This window comes from Bufo gargarizans, chromosome 1 (genome assembly GCF_014858855.1).
Source record: "Bufo gargarizans isolate SCDJY-AF-19 chromosome 1, ASM1485885v1, whole genome shotgun sequence".
NCBI lineage: Eukaryota > Metazoa > Chordata > Amphibia > Anura > Bufonidae > Bufo > Bufo gargarizans.
This window is the reverse complement of record NC_058080.1, coordinates 510,322,478-510,346,556: the sequence shown is the minus strand read 5'-3', so window position 1 is coordinate 510,346,556 and position 24,079 is coordinate 510,322,478. Positions and strand designations below refer to the sequence as shown.

The following is a 24,079-nucleotide window of genomic DNA, read 5'->3' as shown; positions in this document are numbered from 1 at the left end:
ATTACAGGTAAAAGTGTGAGCGATTTCTCACTAGCCTGCATTACAGGTAAAAGTGAGAGCGATTTCTCACTAGCCTGCATTACAGGTAAAAGTGAGAGCGATTTCTCACTAGCCTGCATTACAGGTAAAAGTGAGAGCGATTTCTCACTAGCCTGCATTACAGGTAAAAGTGAGAGCGATTTCTCACTAGCCTACATTACAGGTAAAAGTGAGAGCGATTTCTCACTAGCCTGCATTACAGGTAAAAGTGAGAGCGATTTCTCACTAGCCTGCATTACAGGTAAAAGTGAGAGCGATTTCTCACTAGCCTGCATTACAGGTAAAAGTGAGAGCGATTTCTCACTAGCCTGCATTACAGGTAAAAGTGAGAGCGATTTCTCACTAGCCTGCATTACAGGTAAAAGTGAGAGCGATTTCTCACTGGCCTGCATTACAGGTAAAAGTGGGAGCGATTTCTCACTGGCCTGCATTACAGGTAGAAGTGAGAGTGATTTCTCACTAGCCTGCATTACAGGTAAAAGTGAGAGTGATTTCTCACTAGTCTGCATTACAGGTAAAAGTGAGAGCGATTTCTCACTGGCCTGCATTACAGGTAAAAGTGAGAGCGATTTCTCACTAGCCTGCATTACAGGTAGACAGGTATTTTAAGCATGTAGGTTAATACAAAATATAAGTTGAAGCTGTACATTGTGATTTTTTCTTCTTTCATACTGCTTTGTTTCTGTCAATCTAATGATCATTTGAAAGTAATTAAACCCTAATGTTGCCTAATAAAGAGGGCAACAACTTACAATAATTTACATCAATATGTATCTCTTCGTGTGTGAGGATCTCACGAAAGTTGCCCATACATGGAGCATTTTTTGGCCATAATAGACAAAGAATAATAGAAAATGTGCAAACTATGCATTCCTCAAATGCTAAAAATAATTTTAAATGAACCAAAATATTACACATCTAAGGATTCGGCTACATGGCGATCCTGGTCTCGTGACAACTGTGACGCAGTGGGATCACAATGTAGCGGTGCTAGCATAAAAACAAAAGGGGTTGCAGCACAATTTGTACAATTGCCATGACTGCCACAACCACAGAATCGCTAACAATTTAGCAGTGTTGAGTTTGCGCCATGTAGAAAGCCAGATCTACAGCATGCCCAAAGTGTATCCTTTAACATAAGGTAAGTTAGGGTTCTGGATTTTTTTACTTTCCTTCCTTTGTCTTAACCTCCCAGATATCTTCCCATTACATGTCCTTTTCTAGATTTATATGCATTCATCTACATACTACCTTTAACCATCTTACCCACTAGGTCCCCCTGGCGCTCCAGGACCCCCAGGACAGGACGGACCAGCAGGTGCTCCTGGGGAGAGAGGTCCCCCTGGACCATCAGGCCCTCCTGCTCCAGCTATGCAGAGACTAGTAGATCAGGGTAATTATAAAAAAAAAATCGGAAGATATGTTTTAGTACAGCTGTCTTATTTTCTGTCTTGAATGAAGGAAGAATGACAAAGTTCCACATTTACATATACAGGTGATTAAAGCGCATCTGTCAGCAGATTTGTACCTATGACATTGGCCTGTTACATGTGCGCTTGGCAGCTGAAGGCATCTGTGTTGGTCCCATGGTCATATGTGCCCGCATTGCTGAGAAAAATGTTTTAATATATGCAAATGAGCCTCTAGGAGCAACAGGGGTGTTACCCTTACACCTAGGGCTCTGCTTTCTCTGCAATTGCTGTGCCCTCTGAATTTTAATTGACAGGGCCAGGCGTGGTGACTCCTTCCTTGTCTGGCCCTATTGATCAAAGTGGAGAGGGCACAGCAGTTGCAGAGCGAGCAGAGCCTCTAGGTGTAATGACAACGCCCCCGTTACACTTAGAGGCTCATTTACATATAATAAACATCATGTTCTCAGAAATGCGGGCACATATGATCATGGGACCAACACAGATGTCTTCAGCTGCCAAGTGCACATGTAACAGATCAGCCAGTCTCATAGGTAAAAAACTGCTGACAGATGCCCACATCTTCCAATGCAGTTGTTCTTCTCAGTGTTTTGGTGAAATTATAAAACCCCCAGGAGTCAGGGGCTTCACTGATCATGCCTAAGCATTCCACAACTAAGAAGATACTATCAAGACTTAGAAATTTTTCCCAATAATGGTGCATTCACCACTCATGCGATGGATTTTCATGCAAAACTTTGTGCAACTGAAAATCAGTTAAATTTATGTGAGTGGGGCTTGCATAAATCTATGTGTTTGCTAATAAAAAAAATCTGCAACAAAATCTGCGTGAAGACCACACAGAACTAGTGATATTTAGGTTTCTACCATCAAAATTACTGTTCTGTAGCTGTTTTTTACCTTTGTCCCTGCAGCCGTTTTGGTAAAAAAAAAAAAAGCACTTTTATAATATGCTAATGAGCCTCTAGGTGCTATGTGGGCGTAAAATCAGCACCTAGAGGCTCCGTCTACTCACCCTTTATCCCGCCCAGGTCCCCTGTTCTGCCCACCCCGCTCCTCTTGATTGATGGCACGGTCCACCGCATCGCTGCCGAAATCCCGCGCCTGTGCCGTTCACTTCTGTATTCAGCGCAAGCACAGTGAGTATTGTGTAGTGTGCTCCTGGTGCCGGATTCCTCACTGCGCCTGCGCCGACTACATCACAGTGAGGAAGCCGGTATCAGGAGAGCGGCCTTCACTCACTGCGCCAAATACAGAAGTGAACGGCGCAGGCGCGGGATTTCGGCAGCGATGCGGCGGACCATGCCATCAATCAAGAGGAGCGGGGTGGGCAGAACAGGGGACCTGGGCGGGATAAGGGGTGAGAAGACGGAGCCTCTAGGTGCTGATTTTACGCCCACATAGCACCTAGAGGCTCATTAGCATATTATAAAAGTGCTTTTTTCCCCCCCAAAACGGCTGCCGGGAGAAAGGTAAAAAACATCGCTAATGTTAGTCAGCTACATAACAGTATTTCTGATGGTAGAAACCCTTTAAGCAGGCACATGTCTTATAAACATTCACCAGAAGATGGCAGTCTCTACTAATATTAGAACCCTAGTTTAAAATAATACCCAGTTAATTTTAAGTCTTTTGCCTCTGCCACCCTCCATTCAATAAGGATTAGTATTGCAGTGCCTTGCCAAAGTATTCTGTTTATGTTCTTTCTCCCAGTGAAAGTCCATTTCAGAATGTTTAACTGTGCTGATTTATGTTTTTAGATCTGTTTAATTTAAATCGTTTTACTGAGACTGGAAGGCATCCCATTCAGGGGCCAAGGGGTCCCCCAGGCCCATCAGGTAACCTTATGTTTTATCTAAGTTGTTTACAATGAAGGGGTTATCCCAGAATGACAACTTTTGCCTATCAACTGAATAGGTGATGTGTCTGACAACTGGGACCCGCACCAATCACAAGAATGGGAGTCCCTTGTCCCCTGATTGAATGGAGCAGTGGTCAAGTTCAGGCCGGACATAGGGCTGCAAGACTGGGGGGATGTCTGGCATTAGTAGGTTTGGAGGGAATGGGGATAAGGGGACATAAAGGGTTAATGGGTTGGAAAGGGGGAGGTTTGGCTAGTGGGAGGGGTGAAAGGCTTATAAGGGGTGTAGGGGAGCGGGAGAGGGGCTATTTTGTAGGGACAGTATTAGTAGCAGCAGCCAACCACCAGCCCATAAAGCTGTGGATTTTTGAAGGTGAGTATCTGTTCCTGGGAGGGGGATGTTGGAGGTTAGGATGATGTGCTCTCTGCCAGTTGGATTTTGGTATTAGCCGGCCAGTAAAGGTTTTGTCATGGCGGCCATGGCAGTAGGGGGAGGGGGGGGGTTCTTGGAGTTGGTGTTAATGGTGGCTCTGGCGTGGTGGGCAGGTAGCCAAAGGGGGCTCTAGACTCCCCAGGTATTGGATTATGGGGTAAAATATGGCAGATATCTGCCCAGGTTTGGTTGCCCATGGTTATATAGTTCTGCATCTATGGTTGGCAATTTTCAGCTAGATATAATTTAAGTGAGGGGCAGGGCAGTTATCCGGCAGGTTTTGTGGCTCCAAGGACCCTCCCCAGTTTCTAAGGTACTCAGGGAATGTTTTAAGGGACTTTAAGGTTTAGGGAAGGGTCTTCAGGTGGGAAGGTCTTGGAAAGAAGGTTATTTATGTTATTTATATTACGTTTACGTTTTTGTTTAATAAAATGGCTGCTGTGGCCAAAAAAATCCACTTATGGTAGTCGTGTATTTATTGAGGAAGAGTGGAGGAGATGTGGTAGGGAGGAACGACTCGACAATACATTAGTCAACCATTTTCACTGACACTCCATTCAAAGTCTATAGAGTGCAGTGCTCCGCTATCTCTGGCAGTCCATAGAGTTTGAAGGAGAAGCAGTATGCATGCTAAACCACTGCTCTATTCAAACAGGGCGTTCTTGTGATTGTTGAGGGTCCCAGCAAACAGACTACCACCAATTAGACACTATTCACCTATCCTCTATGTATGTGATAAGTTGTCATTCTAGACAAACCCTTTGAGTACTTTTGGTATCACAATATTGTTTTCCTGAAAGGGCCTCCAGGACCTCAGGGACAAGCAGGACCACCAGGACCAATAGGAAAAAATGTAAGTTGAGACATATTTTGTATACTATATTGTTATTGCTACAATTTGTAGTTTTTAGTAAAAGGAACTATCTACCTTTACAATGATGTTCACCTCACTATCTAAGTCAGTATCCCTCAGTCGGTGGTTCATTCACAGCTTTCTTGTCTTGGATAACTATCTCTCCTGACTTTCCCATAGACAGGCACTCTCAGTTCATCTGACAGCTATTCATCCTGACACCCCTTACAGGGGGCGGATTGGCTATAGACCCTACAGGGAAAATTCCCAGTGGGACGATGCCGAGGGAACTGCTTGATCCCTTCTCATGGTTGCTGGCCGACTACCTACTGTAACAATCTGAAACTCTCAGTGTTAGGCCTCATGCACACGACTGTATTTTGTTTCCGTGTCCGTTCCGTTTTTTTTGCGGATAGGATGCGGACCCATTCATTTCAATGGGTCCACAAAAAACACGGACAGCACATCGTGTGCTGTCCGCATCAGTATGTCCCTTCCGTTGCTCCGCAAAAAAAAATAGTGCATGTCCTATTTTTTTCTAGTTTGCGGACAAGGATAGGCATTATTACAATGGATCCGCAAAAAAAAAACGGATCCGCAAAAAAAAAGGATGCCATACGGAATGTCATCCGTTTTTTTTTGCGGATCCGCAATTTTGCGGACCGCAAAACACATACGGCCGTGTGCATGTAGCCTAAATGGTAGGAGCATCAGATACTTATGTACCTAGCCAGTGGCTGCAGGCGCCCTCATGAATTCATTTATATTGCCATGTGCAGGACAGTGATATGGGACTATGTCCCACTATTAACATTGTAACATATGGGGTGATTTATCAAACTGGTGTAAAGTAGAACTGGTCTGTTGCCCATAGAAACCAATATTCCACCTTTCATTTTTGACAGCTCCTTTGGAAAATGAAAGGTGGAATCTGATTGGTTGCTATCGACAACTAAGCCAGTTCTACTTTACACCAGTTTGATAAATGACCCCAATAGTTTATAAAGCTGAAAAAAGGTCAATCCAGTTCGGCCTGTCATCCTGCAAGTTGATCCAGAGGAAGGCAAAAAAAAAAAACTGTGAGGTAGAAGCCAATTTTCCTAATTTTAAGGGGAAAAATATTTCCCAACTCCAATCAGAATAACTCCCTGGATCCACCACACTTCTCCAGGAATCTAATAACTATAGCCTGTAATATTATTACACTTTTAGTGAACTCACCATCACCACCTCCTCAGGCAGAGAGTTCTATAGTCTCACTGCTCTTACCGTAAAGAATCCTTTTCTATGTTTGTGTACAAACCTTCTTTCCTCCAGACGCAGAGGATGTCCCCTCCTCACAGTTACAGTCCTGGGGATAAATAGATGATGGGAGAGATCTCTGTACTGACCCCTAATATATTTAAACATAGTAATTAGATCTCCCCTCAGTCGTCTTTTTTTCTAAAGTAAATAACACTAATTTTGATAATCTTTCAGGGTACTGTATTTGCCCCATTCCAGTTATTACTTTAGTTGCCCTCCTCTGGACCCTCTCCAGCTCTGCTATGTCTGCTTTGTTCACTGGAGCCCAGAACTGTACACAGTACTCCATGTGTGGTCTGACTAATGATTTGTAAAGTGGTAGGACTATGTTCTCATCACGGGCATCTATGCCCCTTTTGATGCAACCCATTATCTTATTGGCCTTGGCAGCAGCTGCCTGACACTGGTTTTTGCAGCTTAGTTTGCTGTTTATTAAATTTCTAGATCCTTTTCCATGTCAGTGTTACCCAGTGTCTTACCATTTAGTATGTACGGGTGACTTGCATTATTCCTTCCCATGTGCATAACTTTACATTTGTCAGTGTTAAACCTAATCTGCCACTTATCTGCCCAAGCCTCCAATCTATCCAGATCGCTCTGTAGTAGTATACTGTCCTCTTCAGTATTAATTACTTTACACAGTTTAGTGTCATCTGCGAAAATGTATACTTTACTATGCAAGCCTTCTACAAGATCATTAATAAATATATTGAAGAGAACAGGGCCCAGTACTGACCCCTGAGGTACCCCACTAGTGACAGTGACCCAATCTGAGTATGTACCAGTTAATAACCACCCTCTGTTTTCTATCACTGAGCCAGTTACTTACCCACATACAGACAGTTTTCTCCCAGTCTGAGCATTCTCATTTTATATACTAACCTTTTATGTGGTACAGTGTCAAATGCTTTGGAGAAGTCCAGATTCACGACATCCTTTGATTCGCCGCGGTCAAGTCTAGAACTTACCTCCTCATAGAAACTGATTAAATTAGTTTAACATGACCAATCCCTCATGAAGCCATGCTGATACAGTGTTACATGCTGATACACTTATTTTCATTGAGATATTCCCAAATAACATCTCTTAGAAAACGCTCAAACATTTTACCCACAACAGATGTTAAACTTACTGGCCTATAGATTACGAGCTCTGCTCTATTCACCCTCATAGGTCAAAGGCCAATATATGAGGCAGCGTACAAATTGTGCAGGGATGCAGGCTGGAAGAGGCCTGTGGCCTGCACTGCAAACGACGGCTTGGAACAGGACTGAGTTTTTTTCTTATTTCCTTGGCCACTGGGGGAGCATACTACTGGGGAGACTATAGGGCTGTAGTTGGCAATTGTCCAAAATTTGGCAGAACTGTCCCTGATTTTCAGAGACAGTCCTGGCAAATTTGCGCTGTCCCCAGCCGAAAATAGGTGGAGCTAATGTAAACCATCGTTAATTGGGTGTTCCCAGTCAGGGCATTCCCAGGGGCGGGCTTAGATGCCTTGATATTGCCAACTGAAACATTGGTGAGTAGGGGTCATTACTAGGGGAATCCAGGCAGCATGCTGAAGGTAGGTATGGTCTGTTGCTGTGGCTTGCATCTTACCTTCTAAGACCCCTGCTCCACATCTTAATAAGAGACAACTGGAGGAGGACAGAACGTGGCAGCTGGTGCTGGCTACCAAGAACGGGCAGCTTCTAGGATACTGCAACTCAGCTTCCATTCACTTCAATAGGAGATGAGCTAAAGTAACCAAGCACTACCACTGCACTTTGAACAGAGCTGTGCCTTCCGCTCCATTAGTAGTTGTTGACCTGGATGCTGGAGGGAACAGCTAATCCGTGGGAGAGCAGGGTGTCAGACCCCCAACAATCAGATATTAATGACCTATCCTGAGGATAGTAGAAAGAAGAAAGGTTACAGCAGCATCTCCAGTATATCCTTTATTGAGGCCATGAGTGTGTACAAATAGCAAACAAATACAATGTTTTGGCTACATAGTAGCCTTTATCGAAGTAGCCTATTTTCTGTGGACTGCTATGGATCTGCGGTCCTTTTGTGGCTGATGCATTCTGGGATTGGTCGTCGTGAGGTCCGTTGATGCAGCTCTACCTCTTCGCTTCTATCCTGAGGATAGGTCATCAACATTAGGAACCTGAAAAACCACATCACTTCATTTTGAAATGTCAGCAAATGCTGCTAAGTATTCCTCCACAAGGACAATACAGTATGTCTGGGGATTTCGATTGTTATATGATCTATTATTTTATCTTCACTAATTATAGGTTTGGGGCAGGCTGATGTGTGCTAATGGATCATTTTAATTATAGCTGTCAAATCTGGATAAAATACATTGTGCCAGTGTTTTGATTATCATACTTGACAATGAAACCACCATGCCTTACTTTTCCTGGTCTGTGTATATCAGAGAAGAAGGCTGTTCTAACATTTGTTCTAAAGATCATGTTTCTTCGACTGCATTTCCTGAATGAAAATTTAGGGTGATCAGGAGAACAGCAAATGTGCTGGTCCCTCAGGTGACTGATGTCAGGAGACTGCCTGAGCGTGGAGGAATCTAACAGCCTCCTTGATTTCTCTTGATTCAGTGTTGATAGGGTTAATGACCACTTCCCTTGTCTCAGCTGTTGCTCAGTGGTCATCACTTCTAACCTTTATAGTCTGCCCCCTCCCCCTTCTGACTATGCTGTAGATTGCTTCATTTGGTTTTGGAAAGAGCTGGAGTGTGGTTCTCCCCGAGTTCCTGCTCATCCTTCTACAACAGAAGCTAAGTGTCTTGCATGTTTGTATTTTGTCTTTTCTCCTTGGTTGTGGAACCTAGGCCTCAGGGAGACAATCGTTCCTTCATCTTGCAAGGAACGGGTTGTCTCAGCCCTGCCAATATCTTCAGGGCTCCTCAGGGTGTCCAGGGCTTCCAGGTTCCTGTGTATGGGCATTTCTACCTTCAAGGGGTGCCCATATGGTTAGGAGTCAGGGCCAGGAGTAGGGTTATTTAGGTGGTGACCCTTTCCCTTCCCTAGCGTTGAGGCCTAGTGGCTTTTCCCCTCCCCTCTGGTTGTCGGTGTGGTGTTTACTCCTTTTCGTCATCTGTGACATATACATGATGCACAATTGTGCATTAAAGAGGGTTTTTCAGAGATTTTGATACTGATGGGCTATCCTCATAGATCATCAATATCTAATCAATGGGAGTCACCCCTGCTGATCCACTGTTTGAAAAGGCTGCACACTCCGGGGACTGCTCATCTTAGACCAGTATCGTCAACTTCATCAGTCACTTGGCCTATTTGCAGCTTAGTTACGTTCAAGTCAGTGGGCCTGAGCTGCAATACCAAGCACAACCCCTATACAATGAATGGCACTGTGCTTGGTAAGCTGTGAGTTGGCTGCATCCAGCGCCTCTTCCAACAGCTAATCGATGGAGGCGCTGGCACAAATCAGATACTGATGACCTATCCTGAGGATATGCTGTCAATCTCCAAATCTCTTTTAGATCTTTTTCAACCTTGAATATTGGGGGAGATTTATCAAACTGGTGTAAAGAGGAAAAGGCTTAGTTGCCCATAGCAACCAATCAGATTCCACCTTTTATTTTCCAGAGGAGCTGTCAAAAAAGGAAGCTGGAATCTGATTGGCTGCAATGGGCAACTAAGCCAGTTCTACTTTACACCAGTTTGATAAATCTCCCCCATTCTTTTACATTTAGATGTAATTAAGAATACAAGTTTCATTAGGTCTTGTTAGGGTTCTTCTTTAGATATTACAATAAGGGTGCAATTAGACGACTGTTGTGTTTTGCGGATCCGCAAAACTCTGATACCGTCCTTGTGTGTTCCGTACCGCAATTTGTGGACAGCACATGGCTACAACCATAATAGAAAATGCTTAGGACATGCTTTATCTTCTCTTTGAAGCTGTGGAATGGAACCACGGATGGGGACATCACACGTTGTGCTGTTCGCATCTTTTGCGGCCCTGTAGAAATGAATGGGTCCGCACCTGTTCCGCAAAATTGCTGAATTGGTGCGAACTCATTCATACAGCCGTCTGAATGAGCCCTTAGTCAAAGGAACATTCTTATGCAGTACTGTCACGGAAGGTGTACAGGAAACAAGACAATGCAAAATGAATATATGACTAACTGGATCCAAAACTAAGGAACAAAAGGGAGACCCCTGCATAAGACCTGGCACTCTCCCTGACTGCTTAGCCTATGCGAAAATCCCAATGGTGGATGATCGCATATCCACGTACCTCGACTATATACCACCTGAACACCCTACAATAGTGAGGGGACACGACCACCGGCTCCCTACACTAGACACGGAGGGAGTCAGGGTCACCTGGGATCCAGCAAACAGAAAATCACAAATAAATGTACAGCACTAATCTTGTAGAAGGCTGGAAAATAGGATCAGCATGCACACACACTCCAGGAAGTTGTATAAGCCGCACACTAATGCATTATGGGGAGGAATTTAAAGGGATGCAATCAGTCCAACTACATGACAGCTGAGAGAGGCTAATGAGATGAGGAACTGAAATTCAAAACAAAGAAAACTCAAGGAGGAGGTTCTGAAAGGCTTCTGTCAGAGCTTCTCAGCTGTCTGGTTGTGACAAGTACTTGAGTTGATGAATTAACTATATCAAGGATACATCTAAGAAAAATGGGTGATAATTTGCTAAGTTTTTCTGTAGGATCATTTGGTTGCTGCCTGCACATATTCGTAGACAGACATTTTAAATATCCAACTTTTAAATGTCGCTAACTTAAAGAAAGTCTATCAGCAGTTTAGCATGGTCAAAAGGGCTAGGTAGGGGTACCTATTGCAGAGCTTTTATTATCAGGGGATGTGAGATTATGGAGTTGTATTCTGTCAGATTCTGCTCATGCCAGCTACCTGGAGGTGGGGCTGCACTACTGAGCTGCTTCACAGCTCCTCCCCTTTGCTACAGCTGTACCAGAGAATGAAACCCTCACCGATCTTAAGGGGGTTAGTTGTCCAGGATTTATATAGGGATGGCCTGTCTTTAGATCTTTGAGGGCCTCACAACCCCCACCCCTGCTATTTAGCACTTTCTGAGTAGCTCTGGTGCTGGAAGTCAGTGCTGGAACTACACAGCGCCATTCATTGTGTAGTGGACAGACTGGGTAACTGCAGCACTGCTCCCATTCTCCCTTTTGAGCAACTGCTACAAATACAGTACAATGTACAATAGACATATATGTTGTTTATATCTGGAAATCCTATGCCCTTTTGAAAAAAGGGATTTCTTTTGTTATAATAGTATGATAGAACATTTTTGGTGGCTGGGAGGGGTTAAAAACAATTTAAAGGATAACTGTCGTATTTTTATTTTTTATTTGGAGTATTGGATTGTGGTGATTAATATCTCCTTGGTGGCCCTATTTCAACTTTTCACTGTGTATTCAATTACCTTCCACATCACCTGTACTGCCTACTTTTACCTGTGCTTAAAATCAGGTTGCTAGGCAGGTCCGTCTATGTGTTGAAGGACGGAGGACGCAGAAGCACGCTGCGTGCAAGGTCAGATTACTGACAGCCAGAGACTGTAAGTAAATGATTAAAGCCAGGTCCTCCCCAGCAGCTGATAACAGTGCCTGGGCTGTCTGCACTTCTCCCTGTCCCTACGCTTGGCAGCCGCTCCCTCACTCAGCAGACTGGGACAATGCAGAGCTGAAGCAGCGCAGACCAGGGAAGGGAGATCTGTCATCTGCTCAGTGTATAAATGAAAGCAACATGTGGTAAGAGGACCCCTTTGTGCTGCAGGAGATTAACCCTTTAGGGGGAGGGCTCTGGTTACTGACACTTTTGGGGGGCTATTGTTACTGGCTAGTGAGGGCAGACTGGATTAGCCTCAGGGTGAGGGCAGTGGTGGCCATCTTAACTGAATAGTGAGATTGCAGTTTTATGCAGACTGGTTGATAAGGACTGAATCTTATTAAATATGGGGTAAGTCAGTCTAATAGTAACTGATTCTGGAATATCATGTTATTAGTAACTACATATATGAAAATTGAAATTAGGGTCTAAATGTGACAGTTATCCTTTAAAGAAAACCTGCAGTTTGAGGCCTTATGCACACAACCATATAAAGTTTGTGATCTGCAAAACACAAATACCAGCCATGTGCGTCCCGCATTTTCCCGTTTCACACATCCTGCCCTATGTTAAAATTGTCTATTCTTGTCTGTAGGAAATGTTTTATCTTTTTTCCGGGGTGGTAAAAGGAACATACAGATGCTGATAGCACATGATGTGCTGTCTGCCTTTTTTGCGGCCCCATTGAAATGATTGCATCTGATATGCGAAAAATGCCAATCGGATGCAGATCAAAATTATGGTTGTGCGCATGAGGCCTAAAAGGAATTTTATAGTGGAAAAGAAGAATGAATTTAAAGTAATAAACATCGCCAGCTCACTATTTTATGCTTTTGCATCACTATGCAGGGGTTACCTGGCCCACCCGGAAAAGATGGTCCCGGAGGGGAAAAAGGAGACCCCGTGAGTATGAAGGAAAATATCTCACTGCATCATTTCCTGGTAATGTCTATGACTTACGCATCTGTCTTGTAATGCAGGGTACACCTGGCCTTCCAGGGGAGTCTGGGGCAAAAGGGGAAATGGTAAGCATTTTCACTTATCTGTGTCTTTACTGATCATTAGTTACAGAAATTCTAATATACCAAAGGAAATGTATATAGTGGATTATTATTTTTTTTAAACAAATTTCATTAATATAAAAAAAAATTACCATATGGATGACATTCGTGTGCATTCCGTAGTTTTGCAGAACGGAACAGCTGGCCCCTAATAGAACAGTGCTATCCTTGTCCGTAATAAGGACAATAATAGGACATGTTCTATTTTTTTGCGGAACAAAAATACGGACATACGGAAACAGAATGCACACAATTTGCCATAGATTTCACCCTCTACGTTGCAAAAGGTGAAATCTGGACCATGTAACTGCAATATAAATTGACATGCGGATTCAAAATCCACACTACATGTCGTCACGTGCCGGTTCTGGTGTGAACACTCTCCGCAGTGTGTGGATGAGATTTTTAAACAATCTAGTCCACTTCCACTTCGCTGCTACAGTCCCAATCTACAGATTTGCAGTCCAGCTACCCCAGCTACCATCAGGCAGAAGCCCTAGAGGGAAGAAAGGGTGCCCCCTCCTTATGCTGCACCAGTCCTAGGGACCGACGGTGAGAGGGCAGCCAATGTGATAGACTGTTTTGTAACAGAAACCACTACCACTCCTAACCTCCGCTTTGGCTCTTCAAGGGCTCACCAGTCACCACACATGGAATATGAGCCTTTAATAAGCCAGAACAAACAACTGTTTTATAAGAGCGACTTCTGTTCTTGCAGACATGACCATTCCTACATGGACAGAAATTCATCTAAAGAGCCTCCAAGGAATAACACATTTTCCCTGCAGCAGCCGATGCATGGGAAATACCAACCTGGCTGTAGCTTCCCCTGGCAAAATTATATGTTTTCCGGGGTGTCAGGAGCAGGGCCCACTGTGTTTAGCTGATCTCTGCAATAGCTAAATTCTGAAATGGGTTTTCCCTGACAATATAACCCCTATAAATAATGAAAAATGTGGATGCCTATAGCCACCACTAGAGGGAGCTTAGGTTCTTTCAGAAGATGCATTTATTATTTACTTGAATGCAATGAATATTTTCCCTCAGGTGTAATCTCCTATAATATTCTTTTTGTTTATCCATGTCTGTCTATATCTGTTGTGGGGATTTGGCTCAGAGAAGAGTCATGTTTTACAGACAGGCCTCAAATGTCCAAAGCCAGTTTCCTTATCATACAGACTTTCCATAAAGAAAGCAGCCAGATTTAAGAAGGGATCCTCCGCAGCGCCAAGTGTCCCAGATATTTTCATGGCAGCATTCGAGGATAACTACATCTGTATACTAAGAAAATCACGTGGCTTTGCTATGTGGACGATGTCTTTTTATTATGGAAAGATACAGAACAATCTTTTAGATTTCGTTAATTACTTGCCATTAAACTATTATGTTTCAATTATATTATCACCCTAACATTAGACAATTCTTGGATGTAGAAATGACAAAAAATGAAAACGGAGGATTTAACACCACATTATACTGAAAACCCACCGACCTAAATAATTTATTCATGTATTTCAGTCACTATTCCCCACACACATTTAAAGAGTAACTACATTTTTGTTACAATTTTTTATATGTTGTCCCTTAATGCCGTAATAAAACTATTTATATTTTACTTTATTAATAAATTTTCTATTTTTATGACACTTTTACGTCCCTAAAGCACCATTCCCTGTGCGCTTAAAACTCAGTTCTCCATACACAGCTGACAGCTCATCAGTGTATGGAGTACACCTTTTATCAATGGGGCCGCAGCAGCACTGTGAGTATGGGCAGGAGCACACATTGCTGCTCCTGCCCGTGCTCCCCGGAGGATTACTAACTCCTGGCATAACACATGGGTACCCTGCTTCTGCCTGCTCCGCTAAGCTAAGAGAACTGGGTACAGGGTACCCATGTGCTATGCCTGGAGTTAGTAATTCTCCGGGGAGCATGGGCAGGAGCAGCAATATGCGCTCCTGCCCATACTCTCATCGCTGCTGCGGCCCCGTTGATAAAAGGTGTACTCCGTGAGCAGTCAGTGGTTTATAGAGAATTGTGTTTTAAGCGCACCAGGGAATGGTGGGCTTTAGGGAAGTAAAAGTGTCATAAAAATAGAAAAGTGATTAATAAAGTATATTACAAATACTTGTATTAGGGCATTAGGGACAGCATATTAAAAATTGTAAAAAAAAGTTTAGTTACTCTTCAAAGGTATACCAAAAAGTCAGTTCATTCATGCAAAACACATAAATAAGACAGATCATGATTATGAGAAACAGAAGAGTGTATTGGCAATTTTTTTTTATAGATCGTGGGTACACAAAAAAGCTAATTCATAATAGTAGTAGTGAGGTGAATCTAATCCCCCAAAAAAGAGTTACTTTGCAGAAAACAAAATAAAAATGCACATGATTGCTCTATGTATATAGGGACTTATGATATACATGTGAAACTAATTAAAAAAAAACGGTATTTTCAAATATTGGGATCTCCCACAGCATAACAGAAAATATGGTAAACTTTTTAAAAAGAAACCTAATTTTGCATATCGTAGAGGTAAAACTACATGGCAATATATTAATTAAAGGAGATATTAAGATTAAAAAAAGATAGACAAACTTTTTTTATCTACCAAAAAAAGAGGCACCTTTCCATGTCTATTGTGTACGAACTGTAATTCGATTATAAAAGGACATGTAATAAACCATCCAAGACAAGGGTATGATGACATATCCAAATGAGACAATGATCCAAATGCGCCACTTTGCTACATGTTTGACAAAAAATGTAATTTATGGCATTAGATGTTGATGTAGCATGTGGTACATAGGACAAACTAAAAGAGAAATACGAGTACGTTTAAATGAACATGAATCAAATATTAAAAGATATATACAATCTCAAATAAAAAAAGAAGGTAAAAAAGACCAAAGCAAAGAAGGCAAACGGACTGAAATTAAATTATTGCAACACTGTTAAGAAACGGGACATAATTATAATGAATTAAAATGCCCCTATTAAACCCCACTGGCCCACTCTGACCTTAGTGCAACATACCAGACATGCTTCCACTGGTGGGAACATCAGCTTCATCAGTAGGGAAACTAGTTAGTCCATGCAGAAAATTGGACCTGTGAACTGGTCTCTTGACAATAACATGTCAGTTTTAAGGGGCAGATTGGCCATAAACCCTACAGGGAAACTTTTCAGTGGATAGATCATCAGTGGATAGACCACGTCTGAACTCGCTAAGATGACTCCAGCTCTGACTAGGTCCAATTGCAACAGTAGAGAGAGACATGCAATAAGGGGATTATCAACAGACGCTAGTATTACGATCAAGCCCTCTGATAAGGGAGGCAATGTGGTCATTATGGACAGTTCAGCATATCGTGCCATGTGTCTCACATTGCTAAATGATGAACAAAGCTATGAGACATTATCAGCCGACCCCACAGTAAGATTCCGGCAAGATTTGACTGACATACTGACAAAAGCTAAAACGGATGGCCTCATCAGTAGCAATGAGTTGGAATTCCTCCTCCCAACACACCCGGTTATGACAACCTTTTACTGCCTGCCCAAGGTCTATAAAGGCACTGTGCCCCTTAAGGGCAGGCCAATTGTATCAGGGGTAGGCAGTCTACCACAGAATTGTGGGGTATATGTTGACCGTATACTGGGCCCATTCGTACAATCCCTCCCATCTTATGTGAGAGACACAGGGGACCTCCTCTCCAAATTAGAAAATATTAACTTAGAATCAAATTGGCTTCTGGCATCAATTGATGTCGAGGCACTTTATTCTTCTATTCCGCATGAGAGAGGGCTTACAGCTGCAGCACATTTTCTAAAGGCAAGAGGCCTCCAGTTCGCTGCACATAACGAGCTGGTCCTGCAGCTTTTAGACTTTGTCCTGACAACCAACTGTTTTGTTTTTGACGGCCGTATATACCACCAGCTCAGGGGCACCGCGATGGGCAGTTCCTGCGCACCGTCCTACGCAAATTTGCTCCTGGGCTGGTGGGAGGAGACCGTGGTATTCGGTGACATACCCAACTGGTATACCGAGTACATCGTCCTCTGGGCCCGCTACATAGATGATATATTCGTCTTGTGGAGCGGGCCAGAGGACGAGTTCAAGAGACTGGTGAATGAACTCAATATTAACACCATAAATCTCAGATTCACATCAGAGATTGTACACAATCATTTACCCTTCTTAGACATTTGCATCTCAAGAGATACTCAAGGGAGCCTACAGACCACCATCTTTCATAAGGAGACATCCACCAATTCACTCCTTCGGTGGGACAGCTGCCATCCCGTCCCATTAAAACGTGGTATTCCAGTGGGCCAATACCTCAGATTGAGACGCAATTGCTCGGAACCACGCAAATTTACTAAACAGGCACATGAGCTAAGAGAGCGCTTCCGCGCACGGGGGAACCCGGACAACACACTAAGAAAGGCCTACCAAAGGGCCCGACAGGAGCCACGGACCACACTTCTACATCCCACTGGGGGCCCGAAAATTGATCCACAACAACAAAAAAAGTTACGGATCATTGGCACATTTGATTCTGCGGCTAGACAGGTTAAAGAGATCTTAGCACGCAATTGGGACACCCTCCTGATGGATCCGGACCTGACAGATGTTGTGAGTCCCTATCCATCAGTAACCTTCAGGAGAGGAACCAACTTGAGGGATCAATTTGTGCACAGCCACTATAACCCCCCTAAAAAGAAGACGTGGCTGGACAAACCTTTGAATGGCTGTTTCAAATGTGGGCGGTGCAGTTTTTGTAAGTATGTCACCCAGGGAAAAACGGTTGCGGTCGGTCCTACGGATCCCGCTCACCATATACGAGATTTTATCAACTGCCGCACCGCAGGAGTTGTTTACTTACTCACCTGTGAATGCGGCATTAGATATGTCGGCAAAACCCGTAGAGAACTACGGGTACGTATAGGTGAGCACCTGGGTGACATACGCAACAATAGGGATACCCCAGTAGCTAGACACATCCAATCTGTGCACGATGGAAGGTCGTCAGGTGTCACGTTTGTAGGGTTGGAAGCAATTAGAAAGCCACCACGTGGAGGAGACTGGGACAAGAAGATTCTCCAAAGGGAGTGTTGGTGGATATTCAAGTTGAATACCACCAACCCCAATGGATTGAATGACCAGCTACATTTTGGGTGCTTCTTGTGACCATCCCCAGTCTCCCACACATATATATATATATGTATGCGTACGCTATTGTCTGTTAGCAAGGGTTTCCCTCACTGCATCATCAGGATAACATATGTCTGACGGTCCCTCGAGTGCACTGACCACGCATCAAGCACTCAATAGTGCCACTAATATCATTATGTCTCCTAATCATTCACGTTATCTAGAGCGTGTGTACGCTCATTCGTTCTAAATATGATCATTACATCTTGGTTGATTATATCTTTTTGATGCCGACATCTTTCCAAGGTGCTGGTCATTTTGTCCCAACTGTCTTTAGACTGTCTTTACCCTGTCTGGGCCCTAGTGGGTCCGCCTGTCACTTAATGTTCCCCCTTCCTTAGGTCCCATGTTGAAAGTGATTTCCTTTATCACCATCAATATTTGTAGGTGTAGTAGCAGGAGTCGCTCGCATTATATGGTCACTCCTCCCACCTCTTTTCATCATGCAGCCGACGCCGTGCCCGGGCTGGTAGGACCTCCCTCACGGTGACGCCTACCATGACGTCACAGCAGCTGCGGCCTCTGAGCTGCATGTCGCATATGCGCGTGTGCGCATATGCGCATATGCGCATATGCGCATGCGCTTGTTAGGAGGCGGATCGCAACGTCAGCTGACATATGCCTTAGTCACATGACGGCGGCCGCACTCCTCGCGCAGGCGCACCACATACCCCCCTTCCATTTAAACTTACTTGCGCATTTATTAGCGCAGATAGACGCCGATATCACATGCGGGAGTTAAACCACACTCCCGCTTCTCATGGCACCAGCCACGCGGCTCCCATGACCTCAACAGTAAGTACACCTCCTTATCTTTATGCCACAAGTATATCAGCTCCTGGTGGGTGCAATATCTGAATGGGTTTTGTTTTGTTATTACACCACAGGTATCCGGACTGATTCAGGACCACACTGGTCTAGTCAGGTCTGCGCAATCCTTTTTGGCTTACCCTTTCCCATTATCCATCACAATAGGATAAGGGTATAGACCTAATCCTCCACCTATGACCCCTGTCCCCTGATGAGTCGGGGGGTCTTCATTCTATCTTTATGAAGTGGAGGTACTTTTTGTAGTTTTGATTTATTCTCCATTAGATGAAACGCGTAGGGACGCAGAATAAATCCATCTGAACTTAGATCATTTTTCACCCTACTAGCTATCATCACCCTTGGGGCCAATCTATGCTGTCCCTATAGGGTCAATTAGGGTTCACTTATTAGGGTTAGGTTCCGGATGAGGCCACCCCTTGCGGGGCAAGGACCCCGTGTTAGGAGGCACCTAGGGATTTACAGGCCAAGTAGGGCAAAAACAGGGATAGTTTCTCCCTGCAGCCCCTGGCACCAGGTGAAATGGTAAAGAGGACGCGTTTTTCGGATCCGAGAAGCCCCTCATCCTCCAGGGTTTTGGACTACAAAGTTCCAACTGGCACCACCGGTAAGATCTACCCTTTTATTTGCCTCTGGCATCTCTATTAGTCTGCGGCACCCCACCAAAAGACTGCATATGGTGCTGCTTTTTTGTTCGGCTCTGCAGTTTTGTAATATTATCTGCGGATTCGTACAATGGTGACTCATTAATGTGGGTCCCATACTGTTAATTGTCGTTTGTCTTGTTTGTCTGGTAGGGGCTTTTTCTTAAAACAGTCCTAATTAAACTTTAAGTTTTAAAACGTTACTGCCCCTCACTCGTTCGATAGATCATCAGCTTCTGATCGGCGGGGGTCCGACACCCAGGACCCCCGCCGATCAGCTGTTTCAGAAGGCAGCGGCGCTCCAGCAGCGCCGCTGCCTTCTCACTATTTACCGCCGGGCCGCCCGCCCACTGACGTCACGACTTGTATCAACTAGAGTGGGCGCGGCTAAGCTCTGTTCACTTGAATGGAGCTTAGCCGCGCCCACTCTAGTTGATACAAGTCGTGACGTCAGTGGGCGGGCGGCCCGGCGGTAAACAGTGAGAAGGCCGCGGCGCTGCTGGAGCGCCGCTGCCTTCTCAAACAGCTGATCGGCGGGGGTCCTGGGTGTCGGACCCTGGCTGATCAGAAGCTGATGATCTATCCAGAGGATAGATCATCAGTTAAATGAAGGTGCAGAACCCCTTTAATTAACTTGACTGGGGGCATCAAGTACTTATGTACCAGGCCAGTGGCTGCAGGTGCCCTACTGACTCCTGACTTCAGCTGTATTGCCATCCTGAAGCAACTTGGGTAAGAGTACAGAACATGGCAGCTGGCACTTGGGGAGATATTGTGTGATGCACTATGGTCTTTGGTTCCGTTGGGGCAGTACTTTGTGCTGCAATATGGTATTACTGGCCCCGCATATTTGTGTTGGTTCTGCCATATGTCAATTTGGACCCGTCTACAACATGGGACCACTTTGAATTTTTTCCAGGACCACTTTCCAGTCTGTTCTTGTCAGTTTTGAATCTATGTGCTGTCTGTTTTACAGTTGGACAGCACCCGGACGTGAAGATTGCTCATCAGAACAAGCTCATACATTGTCTGTGTTTTCTTCATTTCTATATCTTCACAGGGTCCTCCTGGGCTGAGAGGTGAACCCGGGGAGAAAGGAGAGCCGGTAAGAATTGTCCTATTTTCATGCCCCTTTTATACTTTCTCCATTTTCACACCACCTAACCACTATTGGAGAACCCTGACATGTGCTGTATAGAGTTTCAGTAGATCATGTTCTACTAACTTCAAAACCAAGATCCAGAGAACTGAAGTCTCACAGATTGGAAATGTAATCTGTTCTGTACTTCATTTGCAGAATTTCATTGGCTAAATATGTATTATTATTTAATCCAAAAAAGCAGGCAGGCACAACCATCTACACAATGCCAAATTAGTCTTCCAGCCTGTTACATTTACTGGACCCCTAACAGTAACAGTTGCCAAATTTTTAAAGGTAATGAATAATATGACGGTAATACCTCCATTAAACCCTCAATCTTACACAAAATATGCCAGAATTCTGGCTCAAAATTCACAAAAAAACTGACATCAGATTTATTATGACTTTAAGACACTTTTTTAGCATCAGACAGTTTTGAAAAGCCTTTTGAAATGGCAGCATGGCTAAGAGTAGTCCAAAAATGTGCAATATATATTAATCGCATGCCTCAGTAAACAAACCTACGTTTTTAACATGTCTAGCAAAAAGTGTCATTATTTGACAGCGTGAGCTACTGTAAAAAATTTGGCTCATCTTCTACCTACTTGGTCTTGTTTTTAGCTGTCTAAATGTAAAGAGAACCTGTCACTATGAAAGGTAGTGCAATCTTTAAGCAGCCTGTTATAGAACAGGAGGAGCTGAGCAGATTCAATAAGAAAACCTGTAATTTATACAGGAGGAGTCAAAAGTCTCAGGAGACCCATTTATTTCTGAAATGAAAGGGAAAATAAAATATCTGAATACCCCAGCAAGTAATGGGTGAGGGGGCCTATATTTTAGGCTATGTCTGGAACATGGCCACTATATTGGATCAAGGGCAAATTTTTACAATGGGAAGGGGGTCATGTAGAATACCAGAGAGGACCAACATTTTCCCAGAAATCGATTTGCAATATCTTTTTTGGTTCAAAAGTTATCAACACAGAAATTTGCAACAGCAACAACCGGGAACATTCCTTGTGATGCACAGCTATTTGACCTGTTCAATGTGTTTTCCCTGGCACTGAACACAGAACTTCCAATTTTGAAGTTTTGAACTTTTTGTGTTGATAACTTTTGAACCACAAGAGATATTGCAAATTTGATTGTGGCAATTGATTTCTGAGAAAATTATTTTACGATTGGACAATTTACCCTTGATCCAATATTCCAGCTTTCAAGATGGCGACCATGTTCTAGACATAGCCTACAAGATAGGTCCCCTCACTCATTACTTCCTGGGATACCCAGATTTTTTTTTTTCCCTTTCATTTCTGAAATAAAAGGGTGTCTTCAGACTTTTTAATCACCGTTCATTTATATCTCTGCTCTTTCTGAGCTCAAGATGGACTATTCAGCTATGCATGGGCGGATTTGGAACTTAAAGGGTCCCTGGGAAAAAAACTAAAAGTGGCCCCAATGTTATAGGTGGGTCCAAACTGAAAAAAAGTGGGGCAACACAAGTAGATGGGGCCAATACAAGTTAACAGGGTCGGTAATGCCACGGTGCAGAATACCATACCACAGAACCAAATACCACATTGTAGTACAAAATATCTCCCCAAAAGCTGTCCCTCTGTGGTAGCCATCAGTAGCTGCCACGTTCTGCCCTCCTCCCCCAATTGTCTCTAATATGGATAAGGAACAGGGGATTTAGAAGGTGAGATATGAGCCACAACACCAAACCACCCTACTTTGAGCATGCTGCCTGGACTTCCTCTAATAATAACCCCTACAGTGCCCCCAGTACTATGTACCCGGCCAGCGACAGTGAAGAGGGCTCAAGTGGTCATCTGCCCACCAAGAAAATTCCCTGTAGGGTTTATGGCCAGTCTGCCCCTGCAGCTATGATCGGGGATTGATAGCATTCTCTGTGTAAGTGTGTATACAGAGATAGCTGTCAGTAACTGATAGATGTACATGGGGAAGGTGTTATCAGTGATTGATAGCATTCTCTGTCTAAGTGTATATACAGAGATAGCTGTTAGTCATTGATAGCTGTACACAGGGGAGGTGTTATCAGTGATAGATAATATTCTCTGTGTAAGTGTTTATACAGAGATACCTATCAGTCACTGATAGATGTACATGGTGGAGGTGTTATCAGTGGTTGATAGCCTTCTGTCACGTTCAGATGTGGGAGGAAAACACCACACCGGACATAGGAGGGAAAGGCGTGAGGGAATAAGGCCTGGAAACTAGGGGAAGGAGATGGACACCTCCTAGTAAAACCCTAATCAAAGTCCTGACTAACTACCAGTATGAACAGACCCCAGAGGTAGGTCAGTTCATACAAAGGAATACCTAGTGTCCTGACTCACCCTATAGGACCCTGGTACTAATGCCAGGACTGAGACAACCTGTTCCTCCAAAAGTAAGGGCAAACAGGAGTCTCCCTTAGGCCTTAATACAAATTACAGGGAAATACAACACACAAAATAACCCAACAAAATACAAAAGGGAAAGAAAACACTTAACTTCAAGTGGCTATGGCAGCACCAGGAACTCAGCCTAGATCCACACACCAGCTACCCACAACTTAAACTTAAACAACAATAAATAGAGAAGGTTAAATGACCATAATAGCCACACCTGGGGAAAGAAGGTGTGGCAAGAACCAGAAACAACACAGACGTCATTTGATCCAAACAGAAAACATGTCAGATCAAACCACGTGTTGCCAGTCTCACCGATCACCTGCCTCCTGTCGTGGGAACATGCGTGACACCTTTTCTGTGTAAGTGTGTATACAGAGATAGCTGTCAGTCACTGATAGATGTACACAGGGGAGGTGTTATTAGTGATTGATAGCATTATCTGTATAAGTGTATATACAGAGATAGTTGTCAGTCACTGATAGATGTACGTACATGGGGGAGGTGTTGTCAGTGATTGATAGCATTCTCTGTGTAAGTGTGTATGCAGAGATAGCTGTCAGTCACTGATAGATGTACACAGGGGAGGTGTTATCAGTGATAGCATTCTCTGTGTAAGTGTGTACTGTATATAGAGATAGCTGTCAGTCACTGATATATGTACACGGGGAGGTGTATCAGTGAATAATAGCTGTCAATTATAGATATCAATCACTGATAAGATTCTGTGTACAACTTAACACATATATAAATTACAAATTTTATGGAATCTTTTCCCACAAAACTACACATCAATCTGCTCAGCTCCTCCTGCTCTATAAACTGCTGCCTGCAGATTACACTGCATTTTGTGGTGACAGGTCCTCTTTAGGACAGTAATAATACACTATATCTCCCCTGTAGTCTCAGCAGCTGTGGATGTTAATGAGATAAATCAAACCTAGAACAGATGAAGTAAAATATTTCCAAGTCTTTTTATCTATTTATATATATGAAATACTGTTTAAACTAAATTTTTTAAGTTAGATCTTAAAGGGGTTGATCCAAGTTTGAAAGTCATCTCCTACTTACAGGATAGGGGATAACTAACTAATCGGTGGTGGTCTGACCACTGGGACCCTCACCGATCCCGAGAATGGGGCTTTAATGGAGATGCAGGCTAAGCATGCGCCATGCTACTCTGTTCGTTCTATAAGATACTGATGAAGAAAAA

At 43.6% G+C, this 24,079-nt stretch overlaps 1 protein-coding gene across 7 annotated transcripts in view; it reads left to right on the top strand.

The window, feature by feature from the left end:
• Positions 1–24,079, top strand: part of EMID1 (EMI domain containing 1) — a 129,670-nt gene that overhangs the window by 76,267 nt on the left and 29,324 nt on the right. For all 7 annotated transcript variants that reach the window (XM_044288640.1, XM_044288599.1, XM_044288592.1 and 4 more), the window contains 6 exons: positions 1,313–1,432; positions 3,230–3,307; positions 4,564–4,616; positions 12,407–12,460; positions 12,538–12,582; positions 20,372–20,416. In XM_044288640.1, coding sequence (XP_044144575.1) covers positions 1,313–1,432; positions 3,230–3,307; positions 4,564–4,616; positions 12,407–12,460; positions 12,538–12,582; positions 20,372–20,416 — 395 coding nt within the window. The remainder of the gene's footprint in view (positions 1–1,312; positions 1,433–3,229; positions 3,308–4,563; positions 4,617–12,406; positions 12,461–12,537; positions 12,583–20,371; positions 20,417–24,079) is intronic.